We start from the raw sequence: 15,784 nt of genomic DNA, 5'->3' as shown, positions 1-15,784 counted from the left end.
GGAAGAAACTGGAGACAACTACAGCTGATTTCTAATTATGTTCCTATTAGACCAAGTATAACTGATGAAAACACAACAGTACCTCACTGCCCAAAACTTCAATTCACCAGTTCAATCATCTGTAATTACCACAGATGTTTTCATTTCATATCATTATTTACCTTAAAGTTAAATGTATTCACTTTTAAGGTTATTGAGGGGAACAAATATCTCTTTTCCTGGAAAGGGGGTCCCCGAACCCCGGGGCTTCTGGGATAGACTCCCCTCTCCTGGAAGTAGCGATAGGCAAACAAATGAGACACACAGACTGTGTCCGAAATCACTTACTACTCCGAACATAGTGCACTACATAGTGAGTCCGCCATTTTGTACTGTTATCCAAATGTGTAGCGGGAGTTATTATACCCTATATAGTGGACTCAGAGTATCCCACAATGCATCGCAACAAGTACAACCGATGGTCACTAACCAAGCAATATTTACCATAATGCATTGCGCTGAGAGACAAATGGCAGACTGAGTAGTGTCCAAAAGGGCTTTTTTCTGTCTGCTGAAGAGCTCCCTATATGGTTCACTACGTAGGACTCCCTATGTAGTGACTAGGGAGCAGGGAATGAGTGAGTGATTTCAGACACAACCACTGTTACCTTAACATTGTTGGAAACATTGAGGATAATGTAAATACACAACTCGACAACACATAAAAGAAAGGTGGAGTCATTTTAAGACATTTTAATGCACCAATAAATAATTGTTATTTTCTGCTCCATTATTTTTCTATAGTGATATTGATCATAAAATATATAGATATATTTTTCATGCTTGAACCACTACAGAACAGGAACTGTTGAAGAAAACGTTTATCAGAGATCTTTTCAAAACTTAGGCCAGGAAATGATGGGGGTTGGAGAAATGCATAATCATGCATACTTACATGTCACTTCCTTCGAAAAGAAGGAACATATTAACAAGAACCAGAGGACAAGACATCAGATGCAGGTGAAGGGAACAGTCAGGTGGAGAATTTCAGCATTAAAGGTAAATCCTGTTACTTTTTACATGTACAGATGACAAGAACTGCAAACAGTAACAAACATCTAGCTTTTAATATATAAAACTAACATTACAGATCATGTCTGATATGATTTGATTGTGGGTAAACTATAGATATACTGAGATATTTGCTTTAGTGATATCACTGAACAATGTCAGGTAGATATTTTAAATCTTGCTCTCTGTCTATAACCTGACCTCTCAAACGACAGGTGTCACTCCAAAGAATGGAAGTTTTCAACATCACCAACACCTCACAGGACGACTTCTTTGATTACATCAATGCTGTCTATGACTACAAACAAAACAGAACAGTGGACAATGATGAGAAGAGAAAACTGCAGTCATATATGTTTGTGCTGCAATGTATAATCGTTTCTATTGGCCTTCCGTTGACCCTCATGGCCATCTACGCTCTTCATTCTATGGTAGGTACATTATAAATAAGATTTCAAATCGATGCAGATTTAATTTAAATACATTTTATAATAAGACCTAAACTTTAAAATCAAGCAAGTTAATGGCATTTTATGTAATTTTCTATTTGAATAGGCTGTTTTTCTACCTCAGTGACAAAATGGCACCAGAACCCAAATTTGAACTTGGACCATGTCAGACTATAAAATGTGGACCCAATGTGTTGTCCATCTAATTTGAACTGTTAAATGTTATCTGCAGGTTAAAAGTGTGATTTACTAAGTTTTCCCACCAACTAATAAGATCATGGGAACACCGGTGTTACCCAGTACAGTGGCTTTTAAAAAAAGAATAGAAGCAAACAATCTGTAGAGTGGTGGAATGGTGAGCGAGTGGTGAAATCATTGTATGCAAAACCTCCATGTCACACCAGATTTAATCCTGATTGGCCCCTTGAAACAAACTGAGAAATCTGGTTAGTGTGGGAGGTTGTCCAAGATTATCTGGTTAATGTGAACGGTGTCCCGAGCCAGTAGCTCATGTGAACGTATCAGAAGAAAATCGATGTGACACGACTAACAAATATCGGTAACTGATACCTGTGTCATCAGATAGCAGATGACGAGGTAGATATCAATGGACATCATATCAGAAATGAGATGTAATGTTGCCTTCCTATTGTTCACAACTGCTAGTTTACTTTTACTGATATTTTGCTGCAGGTGCGAAGTAATCATGTTGCTCCGATCTATGTCATCAACCTTCTCATGTCCGACCTCATTCACTTCTGCTGCATGATCGTTAGGATGACAACAAAGAAGAGGCCTGACATCAGAAGATTTTTTCAACTTTTAAGTCTGTTTGCCAGTGTTGGCTTCATGGTGTGTATCGCCCTGGAAAGGTGACTATCTGTATATACAGTATGTGTGCAGCTATGTCTGACCATCATATTACAATGTACAGTAATTATAAAGCTCTTGAGAAACTGAAACTGAGCATCCATCTTGTGTTACAGGTATTTGGTCATCGCCTTCCCACTGTGGTACCGCTTCAGAAGAACCATCAAGATCACTGTGGCGGTCTCTGTAGCAGTCTGGGTCCTTTCTCTTGCCTTTACTCTCCCTCTAATTTTTGGGATTAAATTTAAGGTCATGAAAATCCCCTTCGGCATCTTCTCCCTTATTGCCCTTCCACTGTTGCTATTCTTCCTGTGTGGGACCATCAGAGCTCTGTCTGCCAGCCGTGTTCCCACAGATGAGAAACGACGAATTGTTGGAATTTTGGTTCTGGTGCTGCTTATTTACACACTGCTGTTCCTGCCCACCATCATTCAGTACCTGGAAAAGGTAAACACATTTGTTGGCTGGACCAAGTACCTGTCTTTTGGGTTTCGGCGGTTGAGTCCTCTTGTAGACTTACTTCTGTATGTTTTCATGAGGAAACGAACCATAGACAAACTTTTGGCTGCTGTGTGTTGTTGCAGAATGAACAGCAAAGATAGCAGCAGAATAGACAGCAATGATGTTTGCAGTTCATCAGTATGAATAATGATAATAACAATAACAACTACAGTCAGCTTCATGTAGGCAGCGAAAGAGAGAGACAGTACCAACTACCATCGCATCAGGATCACTTAAAATCACCAGACAAGTGTACAAGGAATCTGCGCTGGGCAAACCAAATACATAAACAGAATAAATGGGACCTGCTGGACTTTCTGAAGGCGGGTCTGGCTGATGTCTGATATCCACATTGCTAAACTCACTAGTGATCAAAAACCAGCCCAACTGTAAAATTGTGGTTTAATGAACAAATATAAATGTGAAAAGTCTGACTTTTTGTCATTAGTAGAGATGAGGTCACATCAGTCTGACATCAAACTGGGAACAGACTCAGTAATCAGCAACTCACAATTTGTTTCTGCTCAACTGCTTTTTTCTTGATTGTACTTTCATTTTTTTTTTTATTATTGTGTCAAATTTCAATTCAGCTCTTGTCAACCACAAATAAAAAAAGGTAATTTGTTATTTTAGTGAATTGAAGATTTCTGTCACTTTATAATGATGTCAGCACATTTATTACTCAACATGTTGACTCTGAATGTTGCCTTGCTTATGAACATGTTCGACTGTACTGATTAGTCATCTGCTATACATAATAACTTGATTATATTTACACATATTCATACAATGTCCAATCCTGAAGCATCATTTTTAGTCTTTGACTAAAGAGTAAAACTGTTTTCTACCCTAGAAAAATCATTTAAATATTAATTGTATCTGCCTGATTCAGTATTTTGTGTTCAACAGCTTGTAGTGATGTCACTGTGATGTCACCACAAAATCCCCGACTGTTGTTTTGTTCTCAATGTTCAATAAAGTTTTAAAACAAGGAAACCTGCTCATGATTCCAGTGTGCAGTGGTAGAGGAAGTGTTCAGCAGCAGTGGGTCAAAATCCTGCATTGAAGGTGTCACTACAGGACTAAAGAAGTAAAAGTACAAATAATTCAAATAATCTATATCACTTCATCGTATTTCATAAACTAGTCACATGTTTTATGTGTAAAATTTCAATCTGGGGCTGCAGCTGTCAGGTAAGTCTAGTGCAGTAAAAAGTACAACGGTTGCATTTAGTCATCTTTACATCAGACCGAGTAAATTTTTCAAAAAAAGAGATTTACAGTTGGGTTCAAACAAACAGCAGAGGAGGTGGAGAGAAAGGTTAAGGAAAAAAGAGGAAGAGAATGATAAATAATCTAAATGTAACAGAAACAAAACAGCAGAGGAAATCCATGCAGGATCATTTTTTTGTATTTCCAAAACATACAAGTAAAGTACAGCTGCCATTTGAAGCTTACAGGGAGTGTTTGAAACTCAGAACAAAAGCTGTTTTAAATGTTTAAAATACATCTGTCCTGGTGCATACTCTCTGTAACTGCCTGTTTGCTTCCTTTGTGAGGGTTCTATGATGTATGCTGGATATTACTGAGTCACTGTTGAAGACGAGGACATGATGAATCCAAATATCAACTTCTGTTTTAAAGCAGGAAATGAAGCTGATGTAGATTAACAGGCAGCACTGTGTGTCACTGTGCAGATACAGTGGAAGAAACTGGAGACAACTACAGCTGATTTCTAATTATGTTCCTATTAGACCGAGTATAACTGATGAAAACACAACAGTACCTCACTGCCCAAAACTTCAATTCACCAGTTCAATCATCATTTGTAGGCCAATGTTTTATTTTCACTAGCTCTTATATCCCATTAGTGCGTTTCCCACTGAACAGAGCCTCCAGGTCTGGAGGAGAGACTTCAGGGTGAATGAACATCTGAAGTCTCAGGACGTCTACAGAAGTGTTTATTCAGACAGAAACAGGAGCTACTTTTATAAGGTGCAGGTTGACTGGCAGTGGACCAAACCACTGTGAGGCTGACGGAGGGGGCAGTTTCTTTAGAAACTTTAAAATGCATCATTCTGCATCTGTAATTATCGCAAATGTTTTCAATTCATATTATTATATACTTTAAAATGATATATTTTCACATTTAAGGTTACTGAGGGAGACAAATATCTCTTTTCCTGGAAAGGGGGGCGTCCGAACCCCGGGGCTTCTGGGATAGACTCCCCTCTCCTGGAACTAGCAATAGGCAACCAAATGAGATGCACAGACTGCGTCTGAAATCACTTCCTACTCCGAATATAGTGCAGGGTTCTCCCAGACGGTGGAACAACGGCGCTGCACCGCTATACTGCTAGCTCACCGCCACTACACTCATTTTCAATGTTAGCTGCTTTATAGCAGTGTTCGTCCGTCTCAACACATAAAAGAAAGGTGGAGTCGTTTTAAGACATTTCAGTGCACTAAGAAATAATTATGTCGTTATTTTCTGCTTCATTATTTTTCTATGGTGATGTTGATCATTAAAAATATGTTTATGTTTTTCATGCTTGAACCACTACAGAACAGGAACTGTTGAAGAAAACGTTTATCAGAGATCTTTTCAAAACTTAGGCCAGGAAATGATGGGGGTTGGAGAAATGCATAATCATGCATACTTACATCTCACTTCCTTCAAAAGAAGGAACATATTAACAAGAACCAGAGGACAAGACATCAGACGCAGGTGAAGGGAACAGTCAGGTGGAGAGTTTCAGCTTTTAAAGGTAAATCCTGTTACTTTTTACATGTGAAGATGATGAGAACTGCAAACAATCATGAACATCTAACTTTCTATATATAAAACTGATAATACAGATCGCGTTTGATATGATTTGATTGTGGGCAAACTATAGATGTACTGAGGTGTTTCAGTCATATCACTGAACAGTTTCAGGTAGTTATTTGAAAATTTGCTCCCTGTCTATAACCTGATCTCTCAAACAACAGGTTTCACTCTGAAGAATGGAAGTTTTCAACATCACCAACAGCTCACAGGACGACTTCTATGATTACGTCAACAACAAAACTGTCGACGATGATCATAAAAAAATCTCTCACATCATGAATGTGGTGACGTGCATAATCATTTCTGTCGGCCTTCCTTTGACCCTCGTGGCCATCTACGCTCTTTATTCTATGGTAGGTACATTACAAGTTAGATTTTATATTTACGTTACATTGATTGGATCCTTAACACATGCAGTTTGTATGTGTGGCTCAATGACAGCCTTCTCTTAAACTGATGAGGTTAATGGCACTATTTGGTTCCAAAATCAATGAAAAGCATAAAATGGTCCTCAACTTTGCCAGAGTAACTTGTACAGCATCATTTGGCCTCATTATTTGTTTAAATATGGCACATCTGGGCAGATGATTTCTAACTATGTCTATAGTTACAAACATCATACCGCCATGAGCAACCTTTAATGTTTGTTCAATGCTTTGCTGCTTTTAAACCACCAATAGAAACATCAAAATGAAATGGAATGAAACAGAGCAGGAAAGGCAAGCGCATGGAAGGGTGGTTACAGGAGAGCTCAGTAGACTTCTCTTAATCCAGGTTTGGAGCCAACTAGTGATATGGTTGCAGACTGTTGTGCAGAATGTGTACAAGTTTTGGTTGGTGGTGCCACAACTTCTCACAACTACTGACAGGTCTGTTGGTCCAGAAACTGTCAATTACATCCACAGTCAAGAAGAAATATGCTGAATGAGCATTCAGCTCAAGAGAAGAGGAAAGGGAAGCCCTGTAGTGATCAGAGGACGTCTGGTTACCAGCTTGTGTTGAGCTCAAGGGCAGCACAGAAAGACCTGAGCTGGAGTCAGACTCTGAAGGAAACAAGAAGCTTGGTGGGAGCCCTCTGGACTCACTAGTCAAGGTGATTTGTCAATCTGGGACTGGCAGACTGACATCAAAAATAAAGGCACTGATGTACCCCGCCACAAACTGCAATTATTAACTGTCATCTCATTTGCTGTGAGGCTGATGGCAGTTGACAAAGCAAAAACAGGATTGTTTCCCTGTTGTTCACAACTGCCTGCTTATTTTTACTAATGTTTTCCTGCAGGTGCGAGGTGATCATGTTGTGCCGATCTACATCATCAACCTTCTCATTTCCAACCTCATTCAGTTCTGCTGTATGATCGTCGAGATGGCAACAGATATGGAGCATGACATTGAAGATTTTTTTCATTCTTTATGTCAGTTGGCCAGTGTTGGCTTCATGGTGTGTATCGCCCTGGAGAGGTGACTATCTGCATATGCCGTATGTGTGCAGCTATGTCTGACCATCATATTACTATAATTATGAAGCCCTTGAGAAACTGAAACTGAGCATCCATCTTGTGTTACAGGTATTTGGTCATCGCCTGCCCACTGTGGTACCGCTTCAGACGAACCATCAAGATCTCTGTGGCGGTCTCTGTAGCGGTCTGGGTCCTTTCTCTTGCCTTGAGCCTCCCTTTATTTTTAGGGGTTAGTTATATGGCAGAGAAAATCCTCTTCAGCGTCTTCTTCCTCCTTCCCCTTCCACTGTTGATTTTCTTCCTGGGTGGGACCATCAGAGCTCTGTCTGCCAGTCGTGTTCCCTCTGATGAAAAACGACGAATTGTTGGAATTTTGGCTCTGGTGCTGCTTATTTACACGCTGCTGCTCCTGCCGAGCATCATGTTGGTCTTGGCAGAGGAACACACTATAGATGCCCAACAGACCCTCATGACCCTCAACAACCTGTCGGCCATGTTTGTTCGGCTGAGTCCTCTTGCAGACTTAGTTCTGTATGTTTTCATGAGGAAGGGGATCATAGACAAGCTTCTGGCTGCTGTGTGTTGTTGCAGAATGGACAGCAACGACAGCAACAGAACGAAAAGCAATGATAGCAGAATGAACAGCAATAATATATGAACTTCATCAGTATGAATAATGACAACGAATACACAGTCTTGTAAGTGGAGAAAGAGGGGTGAGAGAAAACAGAAGAACAAATGTAGGCAAATGGAAAGGATAGACAGGACAGTAGGGCTGTCACTATATTTGAAATTCAAAAATTTGTTCAAAAGTCAGGGAGAAGTTATTATTTGAATGTAATGACCTGTTCAAATCAAAATGTACAGTCTATAAGTGCAACATACCGTTTTAAATAGTGACTCCAGTTCCATCATGAGATCCTGAAACTCCTCTCCTGAAAGGACACCAATGGGTGACATATCCTTACATATAAATCTTGCTATCTTGCTGGTGATGGCATTTTTATGAGCTGCAGTCGAGGGGCCTGCTGAAGCTGAGTGTGCCAAGTAGTAGGCAGTCAGACGAGGTTGAACACATGACGTTGTTCTGGAAGCTCAGCTCATTTTCCCCAAACTGTATCGTTTTGTTTTTCCATAATGTTTCATACAGACAGGAAACAATAATATACAATTCCTTTAGATGTATTTTCTAGTTTAATTTTTGGTGTTTTGCTGGAAGGCATGCTAGTTTTGAGGCCATGGTTCAGAACAGCTGTTGTGTGCTAACAATATGGACAACATCTTATATTACAGAATATATAATTTAAAATGACATTTTGCATTTCCTGGAAATTCAATTAAAAGTCTGCTTTCAAATCAAAAATGTGAATGTCTTCCTCTGACAAACTCACTATTAAAGGTGCATTGTGTGACTTTGTTGATGAAATGTTAATGAGAAGACAAAGATCCTCATTGGCTGATTTTTTACTGACTAAACAAACTCTTTGTTTTCATGACCTTAAAGGACAACGCAGTTTATACTGTTTTGCTTAATATGTGACGGACCCCGCCACCTTTCTAGCTTCAAACAGTGTTCTGGGACCTTATTGTCCTCTGAGAACAGTTTGCTTTTTCAATGATGGAAGAATACATATTTCTGAGTTTGTGTTATTACCTTATTAATATTCAAATCCTGACTTTTAACTTATTCTAAAATACTGCATAGTGCCACTTCACTAATAGTTCCTTCTGGTGGTCGGCATGCTTGTTTTAAGGATGTGGTTCGAAGAAGTTTTCAGTATAGATGAAATATATACAGGTAAATGCTCACTTGACTTTGAGGTGCAGCACGAGCTCGAACAGGTTCGAACATGAACTATATTTCTTTTTTTTTTTTTTAAAGTATTTTTTTGGCCTTTTTCGGCTTTATTGACAGAGTAGCTGAAGAGTTTGGACAGGAAGCAGGGTAAGAGATGGGGAGTGACATGCAGCAAAGGGACCCGGGCCGGGAGTCGAACCCGGGTGCGCTGCAGAGCCTTCGGCACATGGATCGCGCGCGCTAACAACTGAGCTATGCGGCGCCCCATGAACTATATTTCTAAAGCAGCAAATGCACATGATATCTTGTATCTGTTTAGAAGAAGAAGATGCAGAATGATAGAGATTACTGTGTGACACTGTGTGGATATGGTGGTAAAAACAACAGACAATTAAATGTCATTTGAAACTTGTACATTCGTGCCTTCTGTAAGGACTGGGGAGGAGCTGAGGAACAGGATCTGAATGCGTGTTATAACTTGACATATTGACTCTGAACTGTTCAATGTAAAAATCATACCAGCAGTACGGTGGAGGGAACACAGTCGGGTGGAGTGTTTCGGCTTTCAAAAGGTAAAATGTGTGACTTTTTTCTTACATATAAAGACGATGAGGACAGCAAACAGACATCGAACAGTCATAGCTTTGAATATATATATAACATATTGATATGATTTGAAGTGTTTGCTTCTGTCATGTCACTGAACATTGTCAGGTAGATATTTCAAAACTTGCTCCCTGAATATAACCTGTATATATTTCTCTAAAACAACAGGTTTCACTCTGAAGAATGGAAGATTTCAACATTACCAACACCTCACAGGACGACTTCTATGATTACATCAACACTGCCTACGACTACGATGAAAACAGCACTGTCGACCACGATCATGAAAAAGTCTATCGCATCATGAATGTGGTGACGTGCATAATCATTTCTGTCGGCCTTCCTTTGACCCTCGTGGCCATCTACGCTCTTTATTCTATGGTAGGTACATTATAAATGAGATTTATTACAGAATGTGTGTCTGTAAATGATCCGGATCTGTTTGTTAATTAACAGAAATAACTTACCCCATAATTAACATTTACATTACATTGATTGGACCCTTAATGCATGCAGTTTGTATGTGTGGCTCAATGACAGCCTTGTCTTAAACTGGTGAGGTAAAAGGCACCATTTAGTTCCAACTTGACGAAAAATATATAATGGTCATCAAGTTTGCCAGACTAATGTGTACGGCATTATTTGGCCTCATTATTTGATTCTTTCTTATCAATTAAAAGCAATTAGGATATTTGTAGATGTTGATGGTCCCCAGAGGATGAAGCCCTCTGCCCTTCATCTCCTGACTGTTTCTTTGGCACCACTGTGAAGTTAAAGTTTCAGGAGATGTTTAGCTGTGGTTTACTGGTCATTTCATTAATCTAATCAAAGGGATTATTTTAACCCTTGAGAGATCCTGAAATAAACACATTTGTCCCTAATGACAAAAATGTCACCTTCCCAAATACTGCTGTAAAAGTATTATATATTAATATTTTTTTCCACCTTAAACGAGTCAGTCTTTTAAAACTATTCTGTCTGAAATATACATATCAAATTTTAATTATATTTTGGGGATTTTAACCCTTTAAAAAGGCCAGTATGTTTACAGAGATCCACGGTTTTCTGTTGACAAAAGGGTGGTTCACACTCCCCCCTCCTCCTGAGTCTCGTTGCCACTCAGGCCGAGTGATGTAAAGCTGCTGCAGATGTCAGGCGGCGGTGATGTGCTGTGAGAGCCTGAGCTACAGGCTGCAGTATTTTCTCCCTCTCTTTTTTTTTTAAATCACGATAGACTTCTAGGCTAGAAAGTGGCACAATAAAGCTGTTTTTGGGTTATTATTTGCTACTGTTTTCTTTTGCCTCCTTTAAGCCTGGTTTTATTTTAACTGTTACTCCCTTCATCCCCCAACCATGTGTGGACGTAACAATAGTGACACAGACTTACCAAGGCACCCTTACAGAAAAGATTAAAAAAGGTTGAAATTTTGCTTCGTGCTTTGAATGGAAAAAAGTATTGCCATCTGGCAGACAAATATGAAAATGTAAAATTGAAGGCTAGCAGTCCAAATTAAATCTTAACATAAAGGAATGCATTACTTTATGTTAAGATAAATGTTGGATCAAAAATTGCATTTTCAATGGGACATGTTTGGTCATTAGGAACAAATGTGTAGGTTGTTGTGTAGCTTAGCCATTTTAGGCTAATTAAAGGAACTGAGATGGCAATTCTAAAATTTCTTAAAATAAAATACAATACCATCTGACTTTGCATTACAGTAATAAGATACTGTGCTCATTATTTATTGCCTCACTGTTTGAATTGTGGGGTGACACAATTCAGATGTTAATTTAGATTAATGTTAATTAACTTTAGCACCTGCTATCTGTGAATGTTGTCTTACTGCCAACAGGCAGCTACCAGTTGACAAGGCGAATATTGATACAGATGTTCAACAGATATTTTGCTGCCTCCTCCCATAACGGTTTGTTGACTCTTATCATTGTTGTCTTTCAGGTTCGAGGTAATCATGTTGCTCCGATCTACGTCATCAACCTTCTCATTTCTGACCTCATCCAGTTCTGCTCCATGATCGCTGAGGTGGCAGCACCTGAAGATCACAAGATGATTGGATATATTTTTCATCTTTTAAGCCTGTTTGCCAGTATCGGCTTCATGGTGTGTATCGCCCTGGAAAGGTGAATAAGCTGTATGTATGCAGCTATGTCTGACCATCATGTAATTATATAATTGTAAAGCTTGTAAACAAACTGAGCATCCATCTTGTGTTACAGGTATTTGGTCATCACCTGCCCACTGTGGTACCGCTTCAGACGAACCATCAAGATCTCTGTGGCGGTCTCTGTAGCGGTCTGGGTCCTTTCTCTTGCCTTAAGCCTCCCTTTATTTTTAGGGGCTAGTTATACGGCAGAGAAAATCCTCTTCAGCGTCTTCCTCCTCTTTCCCCTTCCACTGTTGATTTTCTTCTTGGGTGGGACCATCAGAGCTCTGTCTGCCAGTCGTGTCCCCTCTGATGAAAAACGACGAATTGTTGGAGTTTTGGTTCTGGTGCTGCTTATTTACACGCTGCTGTTTCTGCCCACCATCATGTTGGCCGTGGCAAAGGATGACACCTTAAATACCTGGACGCTCGGCAACCTGTCGGCCATGTTTGTTCGGCTGAGTCCTCTTGCAGACTTACTTCTGTATGTTTTCATGAGGAAGGGGATCATAGACAAGCTTCTGGCTGCTGTGTGTTGTTGCAGAATGGACAGCAACGACAGCAACAGAACGAACAGCTGTGATATATGAACTTCATCAGTATATTGACAATAACTACACAGTGGGGCTGGGTATTGTTAAAAACCTCACGACTCAATTCGATTTTGATTCTTTAGGTCACAATTCGATTCAATATCGATTTGATTCAATATTGATCTAAATGCTTTGATATTGATTCAGTAATAAGTGGTAATAAATAATTCATTAGAGTACCTGTTGATAATTTTTAAACAAAAAAAGTCATCTTAAATTATAAATCATTCCTCTAGGAAGTTCTAGTTTGAACTTAAATGTAAACAAAGGCCCACGATGTTTTTAGATATAAAATAGTGCAACCACAGTTGGACTGCATGGTACATTTTTGTCTGACATAAACAGACATAACCGCGGTCCCTCCGCCCTCCGGCCTGATGCGAGGAGGCAACAGGTCGACACTGAACCCTCCTCTCTCCCCGGAGGAGAGCAGCAGCCAGCGTGAGACCGGCTGAAAATCATATTTTGCAATGCATTGATGAATTGATATTTTTACCCACCTCTACATCACAGTCAGCTTCATGTAGCTTCACGTGGTGACAGAAAACAGAAGAAGAAATGTAGGCAAATAGAAAAGATAGAGACAGGACAGATACTGTCATCTACAGATACTAACCCTAAAATAACTGGAGAGAAAAGGAAGCGGTACTGTTGGAGCACTGGCTGCTGGGAAATGTTCTGGTCAACTTGTTATTGAATCTATTGAATATTCTTAAATAAATAAAACACTGATCTTGATGTCTATCATTATTTTCCTTTAAAACAAAGCAGACATTATATTATCGAGCTAAAGTCGCCACACTGTCTTATTCCTAAATCTTTATCTGAACAGGTATTTGAACTTTCTGTCGTTTTTCTTCTCTCATATTCATTTTTCCCAAACTGTTTGTTTGTTTGTTTACACAATGTTTCATACAGACAGGAAACAATAAAATTACTTTAAATTTATTTGCATTTTTAAATTTAATTTATAGTGTTTTGTTAGAGGGCATAAAATGTGAAATTGTACATTTTCTGGAAAGTCAATGAAAAGTCTGCTTCTACACAGAAAATGTGAAACTCACTATATTCAAACCAAATAAATAAATAAATAAATAAATAATGACTCAAATGAATCTCTCCCCATTGTCTTTATAAACATAAAACCCAAACCTGCTGTTGCCACAGAGACATCTTGTTTTCCTTTTCAATTACCATTTATGTTTTATCAAAACTTTTGATACTTTTCACATAATAATTTAGAAATCATCAAGTGTGAACAGGACAGTCAAAACAGGGTAGACAAATATTTTTCAGTGTCGGTTAGTAACTTTTAATATTTGTTTCTCCATAGGTGTCATTTAAACTGGAGACATCACAGTTTGAAAAGGCAGATTTGTCAAAAATAGAAAAACTTGAACAACAAACTTGAAAAACTGAGGCGTAGTTCCCTCACCGAATCAACCTGTTTAGGGCTACTATGGCTGCGGGTACCGATCTTTTGCCAAAGCGAGCCCTTTTCACCTCAGGAAGGCTGATACAGTGAGGCAGTGATTGAGTGGGTGTGTGCTATCATGCTATCGTATTTGCTAAACTTGTGATGGCTTTACAACTGAGCTCTGACAGGATTCATCACGATTTTTTTTTTTTTTTAAATGCCACGATAACGCTGTGGGACTGTGATGGTACCTATCAACCTACCATGTGACTATTTTGCTGGTAAATTTCATGGATATAACAGGAGAAATTTGTGTGAATGCGTTCTACTGTTGCTCCTTTTCATTGTTTTGTTCTGTTGGAACAACAGAGGGCGGCCACACTACTCAAGAGGATACACTCATTCATTCTCAATGGCTCAAACTGTTCCTTCACACAGATGCTCTGGCAAAGTCTGTCCAACCTCCACAATCACTCTCTGGAGCCCTTGTTCGCTGCAGTCGAGCCCTCAGGGGGAGCAAGCAGTCGCAGGATGCTTGGCGAGCTGCTGCTGGACTGCTGTTCTGCCACCTGTCATGTCTGCTTCACCCAACAAGCCCAAAGACATTGCAGCTGGGACAGGCAGGCGGTGTGTTTACAGGCGGGGAATGTTAAATGTCCTACAGTATCTAAAGTAAAATAAAACTCAAGTAAATTATACATCTACATGTATAAACTGTGTGATTGTTGAAACGATTATTACAATTTTCTGCATATTTTTTATTGGAATCTGTGTTTGTTATCCAATTGCCAGTGAAGTGGATTCATTTTAAATGTGCTGCTTCAGCTCTGATGTAGAATGTAAACTGTAAAGTAAGTCATAACCAAAGTTATCAAATAAATGTAGTGAGTATAAAGTACAGTATTTGCCTCCAATGGCAAATATTACGTATATACTGTTGTGGAGTGGAAGGACAGAGTGGCAGACAACGGATACACTCAAGTTCGGTAACTCAAAATTGCACTTGGTCACGTATCACCACTGTTTAAAAGAACTCACTGTTACAAGATAAGAATACAAACTTTTACTGTCATTCAACAACTCCTGTATTCGTCAACATGGCCGGACACACAACCGCTCGTACGCACTCACAACATCCGGCTCCTTCACATTACAAGTTATCTTTTCCATACAGGCTGATATTAACTGAATATATTAGAACAGTACACTGTAAGCTAACATGCAGTACTGACTTTTGGTTTCACACTGGTCTGGCTAACATCCTGACCACCTCCATACTTGCCGTTACTCACTCTTTAATTTATGTCCTCTACAGCTGTAAAAACTACTTCAGCTGCTCGAGGTGCCACCACCCTGCAAAACATCATCATGAGTTGAGACAACCCACCTTGAATTTTCAACCTGTATGGTTTTCATAAGGAAGACGGCAGGTGTTGACATTATGAGTTAAAGTTTCTCTCTTGGACTGAACTAAGACGCGCTGCTGTAAATGACCTCTGTACTGTAACGGAGGTAGTACGGATCTCCAACACTCAAAAGTTGCTACGAGGCCGGACTCGCTCAGGTAACAGGGCCAATTAACTATCTGAGCTACCTGCGAACAGCAGCTAGTCAAAGACAGCCACAGCAAAGAGTATCCAGTTTTGGTTATTTCTTCCAAATGATGCCTTTAATCATTCAGATTTACCGTATTTGCTGTGCTTATACTACAACAGAAAAAAGGATCCACATGCACTTGAGCAGAAACTGTTGAAATGCTAAAGTTCTATCATGCTGATAGCTTAAATAATCTCACTTCCTTAGATGAGGAGCAGTAGATTAACAGAAGCCTGCAGCATGTTGTAATGTAATATACTGACTCCGAGCCACTGAATACAGAAGACAAACGTCAGACATCAGAGGACGCAGTCAGGTGAAGTCTTTCAGCTATCAAAGGTAAATTTTATACCTTCTCTTACATGTGGGTACAGATATTGAAGACCTGCTTCCTTCCTATGACAGAAACTTTCAAACAACAGGTTTCGCTCTGAGGAATGGAAGATTTCACC

At 39.4% G+C, this 15,784-nt stretch overlaps 3 protein-coding genes across 4 annotated transcripts; all 3 read left to right on the top strand.

The window, feature by feature from the left end:
- Positions 1-382: 382 nt before the first annotated feature.
- LOC119033285 (proteinase-activated receptor 1-like) lies at positions 383-4,061 on the top strand. Of its 2 annotated transcripts, XM_037123184.1 has the most exons (4): positions 383-1,038; positions 1,266-1,481; positions 2,193-2,371; positions 2,486-4,061. In XM_037123184.1, exons 1-4 carry the CDS (start codon positions 895-897, stop codon positions 3,012-3,014), a joined length of 1,068 nt encoding a protein of 355 aa, XP_036979079.1. In that variant the 5' UTR covers positions 383-894; the 3' UTR covers positions 3,015-4,061. The 2 variants fall into 2 exon arrangements, with proteins under 2 accessions (XP_036979079.1, XP_036979080.1); XM_037123185.1 differs by having other exon boundaries at positions 384-1,481.
- A 1,437-nt stretch (positions 4,062-5,498) lies between these two features.
- Positions 5,499-8,039, top strand: LOC119033295 (G-protein coupled receptor 4-like). Its single transcript, XM_037123200.1, has 4 exons — positions 5,499-5,638; positions 5,862-6,053; positions 6,983-7,161; positions 7,269-8,039. Exons 2-4 carry the CDS (start codon positions 5,877-5,879, stop codon positions 7,816-7,818), a joined length of 906 nt encoding a protein of 301 aa, XP_036979095.1. The 5' UTR covers positions 5,499-5,638; positions 5,862-5,876; the 3' UTR covers positions 7,819-8,039.
- Positions 8,040-9,701: 1,662 nt separating this feature from the next.
- Positions 9,702-12,316, top strand: LOC119034070 (G-protein coupled receptor 4-like). Its single transcript, XM_037124774.1, has 3 exons — positions 9,702-9,945; positions 11,522-11,703; positions 11,800-12,316. The coding sequence occupies exons 1-3, from the start codon at positions 9,748-9,750 to the stop codon at positions 12,314-12,316; spliced, it is 897 nt and encodes a 298-aa protein (XP_036980669.1). The 5' UTR covers positions 9,702-9,747.
- Positions 12,317-15,784: the final 3,468 nt, after the last annotated feature.

This window comes from Acanthopagrus latus, chromosome 15 (genome assembly GCF_904848185.1).
Source record: "Acanthopagrus latus isolate v.2019 chromosome 15, fAcaLat1.1, whole genome shotgun sequence".
NCBI classification, from domain to species: domain Eukaryota; kingdom Metazoa; phylum Chordata; class Actinopteri; order Spariformes; family Sparidae; genus Acanthopagrus; species Acanthopagrus latus.
The sequence above is the reverse complement of the archived record's forward strand: the minus strand, read 5'-3'. Positions and strand labels throughout refer to the sequence as shown.